The sequence below is a fragment of the Diceros bicornis genome, chromosome 29 (assembly GCF_020826845.1).
Source record: "Diceros bicornis minor isolate mBicDic1 chromosome 29, mDicBic1.mat.cur, whole genome shotgun sequence".
Taxonomy (NCBI): domain Eukaryota; kingdom Metazoa; phylum Chordata; class Mammalia; order Perissodactyla; family Rhinocerotidae; genus Diceros; species Diceros bicornis.
Genome location: NC_080768.1, coordinates 28,518,338 through 28,532,562, shown reverse-complemented (window position 1 = coordinate 28,532,562; position 14,225 = coordinate 28,518,338). Strand labels below are relative to the sequence as shown.

Genomic DNA, 14,225 nt, shown 5'->3' with positions numbered 1-14,225 from the left:
TACTTAGTCTTCTGTTCATGTATATGGATATGCATGTATAACTATAATTAAAATATGTCCTTATTTTATATACTATATAACTTGCTTTTTTATTGATTATAAAATGAACATTGTCCATGTCATTAAATAAATATTCTTCTGTAATAACCTTTTGAATGACAGTATAGTATTCCACTATACAGCTCTACCATAAATTTGTATAACAAATTTTTTAATGTTGGGATATGTTATTTGGCTTTTTGTTTCTGTACTTTTAAATACTACTGTCATCATTCTTGTACGTATGTTTTTACACACACTTATGATTGTTTGCTAAGAATTAATTGGTTAATTCCTAGGTGTCAAATTAGGAATCAAAGGTATATACACTTTTACAACTTTTGATATGTAATGCCCACTTGTCCTGAGCAAAGTTATGCTATTTAACATTTCTATCCACAGCATGTGGGAATGTCTGTTCTCTCACACCCTCACTAACTCTGTATATTACACTTTTTTTTTTCAAATCTTTGCCAGTCTGGTAAGTGATAACTTCATTGTTGGTTCAGGGTTTTTTTGTTTGTTTTTTTTTTGGTTTTTTTGTGAGGAAGATCAGCCCTGAGCTAACATCCATGCTAATCCTCCTCTTTCTGCTGAGGAAGACCGGCCCTGAGCTAACATCTATTGCCAATCCTCCTCCTTTTTTTCCCCAAAGCCCCAGTAGATAGTTGTATGTCATAGTTGCACATCCTTCTAGTTGCTGTATGTGGGACGCGGCCTCAGCATGGCCAGAGAAGCGGTGCGTCGGTGTGCGCCCGGGATCCGAACCCCGGGCCGCCAGTAGCGGAGCACGCGCACTTAACTGCGAAGCCATGGGGCCAGCCCGTGTTGGTTCAGTTTTTTTTCCTTTTTCATAGCTGTTGCTGACTTGAAACATTCTGCATATATACATTGACAATATTTAGTGAATTGTGTATTAATATCCTTTGCCAGTTTCTTGTTTTTTTTTTCTTTTTTTTTCTAGTTGATTTTTGAGCATTATCAGTTCGTTAAAGCATATCTTGAGAGCTGGACTTTTCTCTGTATGGTGTTTCATCAATTAATGTTTTCATTTTTTTGAATAAACTTTTTATTTTGGAGTAAATTTAAATTTACAGAAAAGTTACAAAGATAGAATAGAAAGTTCCTATATTCAATTTATCCAGGTTTCCCCAGTGTTAACATTTCACATAACTGTAGCACATTTGTCAAAACTAAGTAACTAACATTGTATGTGTCAATTATATCTCAATAAAAAAATAAATAAAAATAAAAATAATAAAATGAAAAGAAACTAACATTGGTACAGTACTATTAACTAAACTACGAACTTTATTCAGCTTTTTACCAGTTTTTCCACTAATGTTTTTTCTCTTCCAGTATCCAAATGTAGGATACCAGATTACATTTAGTATTGTTTTTAATTTTGAATGAATGTATTAACATTTAAAAATTAACAGTATTAGAATTGCTGACTTGAAATAAAATGTGTACTTGTTTTCATAATTGCACTTTCTTCTACCTTGTCTTTTATCACTTAATTGTGTTCATGGTTTTCTTTTAATTTTATACTCACTTGTTTTTTTACAGAATATACATAATTTCTCTTATATACAGAAGTTTTGGAATATTTTACAGTGAAGTCTGTTTTTGGTTCATGGTTTCTTGGCACATATTTAGAAAAGAATTCTTTTTTTTTTTTTTTAAAGATTTTATTTATTTATTTATTTTCCCCCCAAAGCCCCAGTAGATAGTTGTATGTCGTAGCTGCACATCCTTCTAGTTGCTGTATGTGGGGCGCAGCCTCAGCATGGCCAGAGAAGCAGTGCATCGGTGCGCGCCTGGGATCCAAACCCGGGCCGCCAGCAGCGGAGCGCGTGCACTTAACCGCTAAGCCACGGGGCCGGCCCTAGAAAAGAATTCTCACTTTGAGATTAGATAAATATTTGCTGATATTTCTTTCTACAATGTTTGCATTACTTAAATATTTAACTTGTTTGGTATTTATTTTGTCTTATAGATTAAGAAAGGAATTTAATGTTTTTCAATTGTTCTGCACCATTTATTGAATAATCTGTTTTTCTTCACTTATTTCAAATGGTACTTTTAATATTATACTTTATTTTTATAGACACTTGGGCATATCTGTGCTTTTTATTTTGTTCAGATGTTTTCCCCCCCTCTGCCTTTTCTTGTGGAGGTACCATCCTTTTTAGAAGTATTTAGTATCTGGAAGTGTAACTCACCTGTCTTTCTCTATCCTTGACCCCAAATTTTTTTCAAAAATTTTTTTCAAAATTTTCTGGGCTATTCTTGTTTTGTTTAGCCTTCCAGGTAAATTTTTAGACTAAAGCTCATTTCTACAAATAGAGTTTCTGAAATTTTTATTGGAATTACTGTAATCTTCGAGTTTAATTTAGGGGTTTAGACTATAATTAAATCAATTTAGGAGTAGGACTGTGGTCTTAGAGTTTAATTTAATTAGACATAATTACAATAAGCCATCCCAGTCATTTATCTGGGACATGGATTATCTCTTCATTTGTATTTCTTCCTTTGAAAAAAGTTAGCCTTACTTTTCTGTTTGAGTATGAGAGTTTAAAGTGTTTTGGTGTATTTTTATATATCTTCTTTTTCCTTTTTTATTTTTTTAGGTTCTGTTTGGAAAAGTGAAGAAAATTCAGCCTTCAGTGGATAAAAACAAAGTTTCTTTGGATCCTTCTCCTAACTTTGATTGCCATATGTCAAGAAATATACCTTCTCTGAAAGATACTATTGAGCTACAAGCCTACAGTTCAGCAGTGTGTTAACTTTTTGGTTCATTTGACTACTTGAAGGTCACATGCTTCACATTGTATGATACAAGACATGCTTCACATTGTATGATGCAAGACTTAAAACAACTTCCCAAAATATTAAATGAAAGTCTTTTAATTCATTCAATATATGACCTTAAATAAATAATGAAAGCTGTTTTAATATTTTTGGGAATGTTAGTAAAAAAAAAGTTTCCAAATTTACATTTAACTTTGTTCAAGTACAGTGGCTGCTTTTATTTAGATGTTCCATAGATCAATTCCTCACTTGCAAAACATGCCAGCTTTTTTTTACACAAGGTTATTTTGAAATAATGTTGTTGACCCTTTCTACTTTGCAGGAGAAAAGGCTTATGTATTAGTCATTACCTGTGAAACAGTGATTTTCTGTCATATGTTGCTGAGACACTTAGTAGACCTTCAATCTTCTATAGGAGATTAAATTATATATAATACATATTATATATAATTATATATACAATTAAATGAAGATAAATCTAGATGTATATATGTGCTCCCACATGTAAAATGTGTTAAGCTATTGTTATTTTTCTAATTTTCCTACCAAATAAAATATAGTATAGTGCTTCACAGCATATGCAAAACATTGAACTTTTAATGGAAAAATACTTTTTTATTTAAAAACAAATTGTGTCTGCTTCTACTAATATTGGTAGCCTACCAAGGAAAAAATAAGTGGTGAGGAAAAAAAATTGCACACATCTTCAAAAACACAAGGGTTGTAGAAGGTGGGGAGAAGAGGGTATATGGAAGCAGGTGAATAAATAATATCATGCAGTTATATAGTTTTTTTAAAATATGAGTGTATTCAAGTCTGCTAGATGAATCACCATAAAAATATTCTGTTTCTTCTTCTTTATGTTTCAGGTATACTTCTATGAATACAATGTTCTTTCAAAGCCAGTAGATAAACCTAGGCAGTGTCTTCCATATGCAATAGTAACAGTAAAATTTATTGGTCAGAAAGTAGATAATGGACACTTTATGACGTCTTTGAGATTTCTCTCAACAGGATTTCCTAAGAGAGCTGGTAAGATACATATATTATGTATTCTACTTCAGTGGCATTTGTAGTGGTCTTATAACTTCTGAATGGTAATTACTAATACGTTAGGAATCTCTAAGCAAAATAGTTGTGCTTTACCTATTTTCGATTTTATCTATCTAGAATTATACTGCAGATATTTTTGTGACTTCTTTTGCTCAGTATTATGTTTGTGTGATTCTTCCATGTAGAGATGTATAACCATAGTTTCTTCATTTTAATTCATATATATACATACACACACACGTTATTCCATTTTGTGACTATACACTGTTTCTCTGGGGATATTTCGATACTTTCCAGTTTTCTTCATATTCCAACCCTTGCTGTTTTCAACATTCACGTAAGTTTCTTAGTGCCTATTTGCAAGAGTTTTTCTATAGGGTGTATATCTACATGAAAAATGTGCAACTTAATCCAAAGACAATGTCAAATAGTTTTCAAAAGTGGTTGTATCCAGTTACACAATTACTCTTTTTTTTTTTAATTTTTTGTTTATTGTGGTAACATTGGTTTATAAGATTACACAATTACTCTTCATCCTTGCCAACACATATACTTTTTTTTATTGAGGTCATAGTAGTTTATAACATTGTGAAATTTCAGTTGTACGTTATTATTTGTCAGTCGCCATATATATGTGCCCCTTTACCCGTTATGCCCACCCCCCCAATCCCCTTCCCCTCTGGTAACCACTAATCTGTTCTCTTTGTCCATGTGTTTGTTTATCTTCCACACATGAGGGAAGTTTGTCTTGTGGTGTTTGTGTTTCTCTTTCTGGCTTATTTCGCTTAATGTAATACCCTCAGGGTCCATCCATGTTGTTGCAAATGAGACGACTTTTTCTTTTTTATGGCTGAGTAGTACTCCATTGTATGTATATGTAGATATTGATATCGATATATACACCACATCTTCTTTATCCATTCATCAGTTGATGGGCACTTGAGTTGCTTCCACATCTTGGCTATTGTGAATAATGCTGCAGTGAACATAGGGATGCATAAATCTCTTTGAATTGTTGATTTCAAGTTCTTTGGATGAATACCCAGTAACGGAATAGCTGGGTCATATGGTATTTCTGTTTTTAATTTTTAGAGAAATCTCCATACTGCTTTCCATAGTGGCTGTACCAGTTTGCATTCCCACCAGCAGTGTAACAGGGTTCCGTTTTCTCCACATCCTCTCCAACATTTGTTATTTTTTGTCTTGGTAATTATAGCCATTCTAACAGGTATAAGGTGCTATCTCATTGTAGTTTTGATTTGGATTTCCCTGATGATTAGTGATGTTGAACATCTTTTCATGGCCATCTGTATATCTTATTTGGAAAAATGTCTGTTCATATTCTCTGCCCATTTTTTGATCAGGTTGTTTTTCTGTTGTTGAGTTCTATGAGTTCTTTATATATTTTGGAGATTAACCCCTTGTCAGACATATGATTTGCAAATATTTTCTCCCGGTTGGTGGGTTGTCTTTTCGTTTTGTTCCTGGTTTCCTTTGCCTTGCAGAAACTCTTTGGTCTGATGTAGTCCCATTTGTTCATTTTTTATTTGGTTTCCCTTGCCTTAGTAGACAAGGTATTTGAAAAGATGCTGCTAAGACTGACATCAAAGAGTGTACTGCCTATGTTTTCTTCTAGGAGTTTTATGGTATCACATCTTACCTTCAAGTGTTTAATCCATTTTGAGTTAATTTTTGTGTATGGCACAAGATAATGGTCTACTTTCGTTCTTTTGCATGTGGCTGTCCAGTATTCCCAACACCATTTATTGGAAAGACTTTTCTTTCTCCATTGTATGTTCTTAGCTCCTTTGTTGAAGATTAGCTGTCTGTAGATGTATGGTTTTGCTTCTGGGCTTTCAGTTTTGTTCCATTGATCTGTGTGTCTGTTTTTGTACCAGTACCATGTTGTTTTGATTACTATAGCTTTGTAGTATATGTTGAAGCCAGGGATTGTGATGCCTCCAGCTTTGTTCTTTTTTCTCAGGGTAGCTTTAGCAATTCGGAGTCTTTTGTTGCCACATATGAATTTTAGGATTCTTTGTTCTATTCCCATGAAGAATGTCATTGGGATTCTGATTAGGATTGCATTCAGTCTGTAGGTTGCTTTAGGTGGTATGGACATTTTAACTATGTTTGTTCTTCCAATCCATTTGCATGGAATATCATTCCATTTCTTTATGTCATCATCAATTTCTTTCAATAATGTCTTATAGTTTTCATTGTATAGGTCTTTCACCTCCTTGGTTAAATTTATTCCTAGGTATTTTATTCTTTTTGTTGCAGTTGTAAATAGGATCGTATTCTTGACTTCTCTTTCTGTTAGTTCATTATTAGAGTATAGTAATGCAGCTGATTTTTGTAAGTTGATTTTGGCCACTACAAGTTTGCTGTAGTTGTTGATTATTGCTAATAGTTTTCCAATGGATTCTTTAGAGTTTTCTATGTATAGAATCATGTCATCTGCAAATAGCGAGAGTTTCACTTCTTTCTTGCCAATTTGGATACCTTTTATTTCTTTTTCTTGCCTAATTGCTCTGGCCAAAACCTCCTGTACTATGTTGAATAAGATTGGTGAGAGTGGGCACCTTTGTCTTGTTCCTGTTCTCAGAGGGATGACTTTCAGTTTTTCCCCATTTAGTATGATGTTGGCTGTGGGTTTGTCATATATGGCCTTTATTATGTTGAGGTACTTTCCTTCTATACCCATTTTATTGAGAGTTTTTATCATAAATGGATGTTTGTGGATGTCAGATGCTTTCTCTTCATCTGTTGAGATGATCATGTCGTTTTTATTCCTCATTTTGTTAATGTGGCTTATCACATTGATTGATTTGCAGATGTTGAACCATCCCTGCATCCCTGGTATAAATCCCACTTGATCATGGTGTATGATCCTTTTAATATATTGCTGTATTCTGTTTGCCAATATTTTATTGAGGATTTTGCATATCGCCTCATCAGCGATATTGGCCTGTAATTTTCCTTCTTTATGTTGTCCTTGTTTGGGATGAGGGTGATGTTGGCCTCGTAGAATGAATTAGGAAGTGTTCTGTCTTCTTCAGTTTTTTTGGAATAGTTTGAGAAGGATAGGTATTAAATCTTCTTTGAATGTTTGGTAGAATTCTTCTGAGAAGCCATCTGATCCTAGACTTTTATTTTGTGGGAGGTTTTTGATTACTGGTTCAATCTCTTTACTTGTGATTGATCTATTCAGATTCTCTTCTTGATTCAGTTTTGGGAGGTTGTATGAGTCTAGGAATTTATCCATTTCTTCTAGATTGTCCAATTTGTTGGCATATAGTTTTTCATAGTATTCTCTTATATTCCTTTATATTTCTGTCATATCCCTTGTGATTTCTCCTCTTTCATTTCTGATTTTATTTATTTGAGCGTTCTCTCTTTTTTTCTTAGTGAGTCAGGCTAAGGCTTTGTCAATTTTGTTTATCTTCTCAAAGAATCAGCTCTTAGTTTCATTGATCTTTTCTATTGATTTTTTGGTTTCTACTTCGTTTATTTCTGCTCTAATTTTTATTATGTCTCTCCTTCTGACTTGGGGCTTTGTTATTCTTTTTCTATTTCTGTTAGGTGTAGTTTAAGATTACTTACTTGAGATTTTTCTTGTTCGTTAAGGTTGGCCTTTATTGCTATGAATTTCCCTCTTAGGACCACTTTTGCTGCATCCCATATGAGTTGGTATGGTGTGTTTTCATTTTCATTTGTCTCCAGATATTTTTTTATTTCTTCGTTAATTTCTTCATTGATCCATTGGTTGGTCAGTAGTGTGTTGTTTAGTCTCCACATATTTATCCCTTTCCCAGCTTTGTTCTTGAGGTTGATTTCTAGTTTCACAGCATTATGGTCAGAAAAGATGCTTGATATGATTTCAGTCTTCTTAAATTTATTGAGGCTTGCCTTGTTTGCCACCGTATGGTCTATCTTTGAGAATGTTCCATGTGCACTTGAGAAGAATGTGTATTCTGCTGATTTTGGATGGAGTGTTCTATGTATATCTATTAACATCTGGTCTAGTTTTTCATTTAATTCCACTATTTCCTTGTTGAGTTTCTGTCTGGATGAGTTATCCATTGACATAAGTGGGGTGTTGAGGTCCCCCACTATTATTGTGTTGCTGTTAATTTCTCCTTTTAGGTCTGTTAATAGTTGCTTTATGTACTTTGGTGCTCTTGTGTTAGGTGTGTATGTATTTATAAGTTTTCTCTTCTTGGAGTGTCCCTTTTATCATTATATACTGTCCCTCTTTATCTCTCGTTGTTTTTTTTATCTTGAAGTCTACTTTGTCTCATATAAGTATGGCAACACCTGCTTTCTTTTGTTTGCCATTAGCTTGGAGTATCATCTTCCATCCCTTCACTCTGAGCCTTTGTTTGTCTTTAGAGCTGAGATATGTTTGCTGGAGGCAGCATATTGTTGGGTCTTGTTTTTAATCCATCCACCCACTCAGTGTCTTTTGACTGGAGAATTCAGTCCATTTACACTTAGAGTGATTATTGATAGATGAGGGCTTAATACTGCCATTTTATGAATTTTTTTTACAGCTGTTCTGTATTTCCCTTGTTTCTTGTCATGTATATTTCTGACTGCCAGTTCAGTTTGATGGTTCTCTGTGATGATTTTCTCAGTTTTCTCTTTATTTATCATTTGTGTCTCTGTTCTGATTTTTTGTTTAGTGGTTACTGTGAGGTTTGTGTAAAAGATCTCATAGATGAAATAGTCCGTTTTCTGGTAGCCTCTTATCTCCTTAGTCTAAGCAAGTTTCATCCCTTTCTTCTTCTCCATCTAAGTTATTGTTCTCACAGCTTATTCCATTTTGTGTTGTGAGTTTGTGATTAAAATGACGAGATTATAGTTATTCTTGATGTTTTCCTTCCCTTTATCTTTAATGTTACAATTAAGTGTTTGCTAACCTGTTCTGATAGAGAGCTACAGTTTTCCGATTTTGTCCGCCTATTTATCTCCTTGCTCCAGGCTTTATAAACCCTTTCTTTTTTTTTCAGGTATGAGGGCCTTCTTGATCGTTTCTTGTCGAGGCGGTTCTTGTGGCAACAAACTCCCTCAGCTTTTGCTTGTTGGGAAAGTTTTTATTTCTCCATCGTATCTGAAGGATATTTTCGCTGGATAGAGTATTCTTGGCTGAAAGTTTTTGTCTTCCAGGATTTTGAATATATCATTCCACTCTCTCCTAGCCTGTAAGGTTTCTGCTGAGAAATCCTCTGAAAGCCAGATGGGGGTTCCTTTGTAGGTTATTTTCTTCTGCCTTGCTGCTGTTAATGTTTTTTCTTTGTCATTGACTTTTGCCAGTTTTATTAATATATGCTTTGGAGAAGGTCTTTTTACATTGATGTAATTAGGAGTTCTATTCGCTTCTTTTACTTGTAGTTCCAGCTCCTTTCTCAGGTTTGGGAAGTTCTCAGCTGTTATTTCTTTGAACAAGCTCTCTGCTGCTTTGTCCCTGTCTTCTCCCTTGGAATACCTATAATCCTTACATTGCATTTCCTAATTGAGTCAGATATTTCTTGGAAAATTTCTTCGTTTCTTTTTAGTCTTAGTGCTCTCTCTTCCTCCATCTGCAGCATTTCTGCATTTCTGTTCTCTAAATTACTGATGCTGTCCTCCATAGTATCAGCTCTATTTTTCAAGAACTCCAGATTTTCCTTTATTTCACTCATTGTTTTTTTCATCTCCAGCATTTTTGGTTGGTTTTCTTTCTTAAAGTTTCAATCTCTTTTGTGAAGAAATCCTTCTGTTCATTAATTTTATTCCTGAGGTCATTAAACTGCCTTTCTGAGTTTTCTTGTAACTTCTTGAGTTTCTTTATGATAGCTATTTTTAATTTTCTGTCATTTGGATTGTAAATTTCTGTGACTTCGGGATTAATTTCTGGGTACTTTTCATTTTCCTTCTGGTCTGGAGTGTTAATATACCTCCACAAGTTATTTCATGGGTTGGACTTTTGACATCGTGTAGTGGTAGTATCTGGTCACAGATTCCACCTGCCACTACTGACGGGGGCAAGAGCTGTATATTCTGAGCCCACCATGATCCCTGACAGCTGTGCCTGTCCTTTAGAAGCTGTGCCTGACCGGGGCCCATCTGCATTTGCCCTGTGGCCACTGCTGGTTTACATTCGTATGCACAGGCGCTCTGGCAGGAATCCCCTGTTCTGGCTGACTGGCCGAGCTGGTTTGCCAGGCGGTGGGGTGGAGAGGTGCTTTCTTTCACACCTGCACCCCAACTCTGCACTCACTGCCCACTTGGGCTGCTTGGCTTGGTGTGGACACCCCCACAATTGCTTAGCTGCCTTGGTGTGGAGCATTCCCCCAGGCTAGGAGGCAACTCTGAGAGTGCAAGTGTTCCTGTGGAGGGCTTCCCTCTCCTCCGCCCCCTCTCATAGTGGCGGTCCTGCCACCACACAAGGTCCTGTGCCCTAGATCGCTGCCGCTCAGGGAGGGAGAGGACATCCCCTTACCTCCTTCCACTGCCTCCCCAGGGGGATCCAGCAACCCCACCTTTGGACGTATGGCTGTGTGGATCTCTCAGATATCTGTTGTGTTGTGTGAACGTCCTCTGTTGGTTTATGAATGTCCTTTGTGTTGTATCTTAGGGCGCAGAGACTAAGGGAAGAGCTCACTCTGCCATGATGTTGACATCATTCCTCCACATATACTTTTTAAAAAATGTTTTTTTCTGCCAGCCTAGTGAGTGTGATATGTTATCATATCACCTCAAAAAGAAACTCTCTACCCCTGTAAAAGCTATTGTATCCCTTTCCCTTCGTGCCCTCCACCCCTAAGTAGTCGCTAATCTGTCTATATATTTGCCTATTCTAAGCATTTCATGTAAGTGAAGTCATAAATATGTGGCCTTTTGTGACCTGTGACTCACTTAACAGTGTTTTCAAGGTTCTGGCATGTTGTAGCATGCATCAATACCTCATTCTTTTTTATGAAACAATATCCTGTTGTTAGACAGTACTACATTATATTATTCCATTCATCAGTTGATGTACATTTGGGTTGTTTCCACCTTTTGACAATTATGAATAATTCTGCTGTGAACAATCTTGTACAAGTGTTGGTGTCAATGTATGTTTTCATTTCTCTTGAGTATATAGCTAAGAGTGCCATTGCTGGGTCATATGGTAACTCTGTGTTAACCATTTGAAGAGCTGCCAGACTGTTTTCCACAGTGGCTGCACCATTTACATTAATACCAGCAGAGTATGAGGATTAGGATTTCTCCACTTCTTTGTTAATACATGTTATTGTCTGACTTTTTGATTTTAGCCATCCTAGTGGGTGTGAAGTGAAGTTTTCAAGGTATAAGTTTTACACTTCTTTTGTTAAATTTATTCCTAAGTGTATTATTATTATGATCCTTTTGTAAATAGAATTATTTTCTCAATTTCATTTTTGTATTGTTCATTGCAAGTATATAGAAATACTGTTCATTTTTGTGTGTTGGTCTTGTATTCTGCAACCTTGCTGATCTCATTATTAGTTCTAGTAGCTTTTAGTGGTTTCCTTGGGATATTCTACATACAAGATCAGGTCACCTGCAAATAGAGATAGTTTTACATTTTCCTTTCCAATCTGGATCCCTTTTATTTCTTTTTCTCACCTAATTCACCTGGCTAGGACCTCTGGGAGAATGTTCAATAGAAGTGGTGAGAGTGGACATCCCTTGTCTTGTTCCTGAACTTAGGGGGAGAGCATCCAGTCTTTCACCAGTAAATATGAGGTTAGCTGTGGTGTTTTTTGATGTCCTTTATCATGTTGAGGAAGGTCCTTTCTCTTCCTAGTTTGTTGATTGTTTGTATCATGAAAAGGGTATTGTATTTTGTCAAATGCTTTTGCTGTGTCTTTTGAGATGATCATGTGATGTTTATTCTTCACTCGGTTACTGTGGTGTCTCATGCTCATTGATTTTCAGATATTAAGCAAACTGCATTCCTGTGATAAATCCTATTTGGTCCTAGTATATAAGTTATCTTATATGTTGCTGGAATCCGTTTGCTACTAATTTGTTAGGGATTTTTGTGTCTGTATTCATAAGAGATATTGATCTGTAGTTTTCTTGTGATGTCTTTGTCTGATTTTGATATCAGAGTAATACTAATCTCATAGAATGAGGGAAGTGTTCCCTCTTTTTCCATTTTTTGGGAAGAGTTTGTGAAGAATTGCATTAATTCTTCTTTAAACATTTGGTAGACTTCACTAGTAAAGCCATCTGGGCCTGGGCTTTTCTTTATAGGTAGTTTTTTAATTCACTAATTCAATTTCTTCACTTGTTGTGGGTCTATTCAGACTTTCTGTTTCTTTTTGCATCCGTTTTGGTGGTTTGTCTCTTTGTAGGAATTTGTCCACTTCATCTAACTTATATCTAATTTATTGGCATACTGTTATTCATAGTATATCTTTATAGTCCTTTTTATTTCTATAAGGTTGGTAGTAATATCCACTTTTTCATTTGTGATTCTACTAATTTGAGTCTTCCCTCTGTTTTTTCTTGTTCAGTCTGGCTAATTTTGTTGATCTTTTCAAAAAACCAACTTTTGGTTTCATTGATTTTTTTTTTCCTGTTGTTTTTCTATTCTCTGTTTTTTTAATTTCATCTCTAATCTTTATTTCATAACTTCTGTTTGCTTTAGGTTTAGTTTGCTCTTTTTCTGGTGTCTTAAGATTGAGGATTAGGGTAGTGGTTTGAGATCTTTCTTCTTTGATAATATATGTATTTACAGCTATAAATTTCCCTGTAAGTACTGTTTTAGCTGCATCCCTTAAGTTTTAGTACACTGTATCTTCATTTACATTCATCTCAAAGTATTTTCTCATTTCCTCTTTGATTTCTTATTTGACCCATTGGTTATTTAGAGATGTGTTATTTAACTTTCAGGTATATGTGAATTTCCCAAGTTTGTTTTTGTTATTGATCTCTAATTTCATTGCATTGTGATTACAGAATAAAATTTGTGTTATCTTTATCTTTTTATATTTATTGAGGTTTGTTTTATAGCCTAGCCTATGGTCTGTCCTGGAGAATGTTTCACGTGCACTTCAGAAGAATAGATACTTTGCTGTTGTTGGATAGAGTGTTCTACAGATGTCTGTTAGGTCCAGTTGGTTTACAGTTTGCTTAATTTTCAGTTTTCTTGATGATCTTCTGCGTAGTCATTCTATCCACATTATCCCTCAGCTAGAAGGCTTTAAATGGAGACAATAGATAAGAACCTTTCCCCACTCCTCCTACAGCCGACCCATAATCTTATAGCTTATTACTTTAATCAAAGGATGATGCCTTTCAGGATGATAAACTTTGAGGAATACCTATATTATGCCCAAAGTCAAGGCCACATGTGTTGGCTGTCAGCACGCTCATCTCCCTCTAGAGTACTCTGGACCTATGCTATGCAGGACAGTAGCTGTTAGTCACATGGGGCTATTTAAATTTAAATTAGTTTAAATTAAATTAAATTAAAAATTTAATTCCTCAGTCACACCAGGCACATTTTAAGTGCTCAGTAACCACATGTGGCTTTTGGCTACTGTATTGGATAGCACAGATAAAGAACATTTCCATCATCACAGAATATATGGTGCTAATAACTATTTGGTAGTTTGCTTCATTGATTGTAATTTCACTTTGTTACAGTTTCTTATATTATTGAAGATATTAAGTTTGTTCTCCATTTTTCATTTGTTATTTGGTGAGAATGCCAAAAATGGGAATAAATTTAAAATGCCTTTATTAAGTTTAAACAATAGCGTAACATAATGATTCAGGTTCTTCTGCTAATAAACTGTGACCCTGGGCAAATTACTCTTAATTTCACTTCCTCATTGATAAAATAGAAATGTTGGGAAAGTTAAATGAATTAATGTGCATAAGGCACTTAGAAAAACCATACCTGGCATCCACACTAAGCACTTTATAAGTTATTAACATTATGTATATGTTAATATGCATTTACCATACATTTATGAAATTGAGATCATTAAACTTAAATGATTAGGTTTCTTTTCCCATGTTGGTTTGTATTAATCTATCTTAATCTTTGTAATAGCTGCATAACATTCTGTTTCTAGGGCATTGTTACAGCATATGCACATAGTACTTTTACTATTATAATTATTGGTATGCCATATTTATTTAACCCATGTCACATTGATTGATAGGTTTCTAGCTTTCAGCCGTCTTGGATTATTGTGCTAAAAATCCTTGTACATATACCTTGGGTATTCATGCAAGTGTATTAGAATAATAAATGTGTAAAAGTAGATTTGCTGGGTATAGATGATTAT

General features: G+C 34.9%; 1 protein-coding gene across 1 annotated transcript in view; it reads left to right on the top strand.

Annotated features, from left to right (window-relative positions):
- TEX15 (testis expressed 15, meiosis and synapsis associated) overlaps nucleotides 1-14,225 on the top strand; it is a 98,707-nt gene that overhangs the window by 66,457 nt on the left and 18,025 nt on the right. The window contains exons 6-7 of the mRNA XM_058525161.1: nucleotides 2,673-2,819; nucleotides 3,723-3,885. Coding sequence (XP_058381144.1) covers nucleotides 2,673-2,819; nucleotides 3,723-3,885 — 310 coding nt within the window. The remainder of the gene's footprint in view (nucleotides 1-2,672; nucleotides 2,820-3,722; nucleotides 3,886-14,225) is intronic.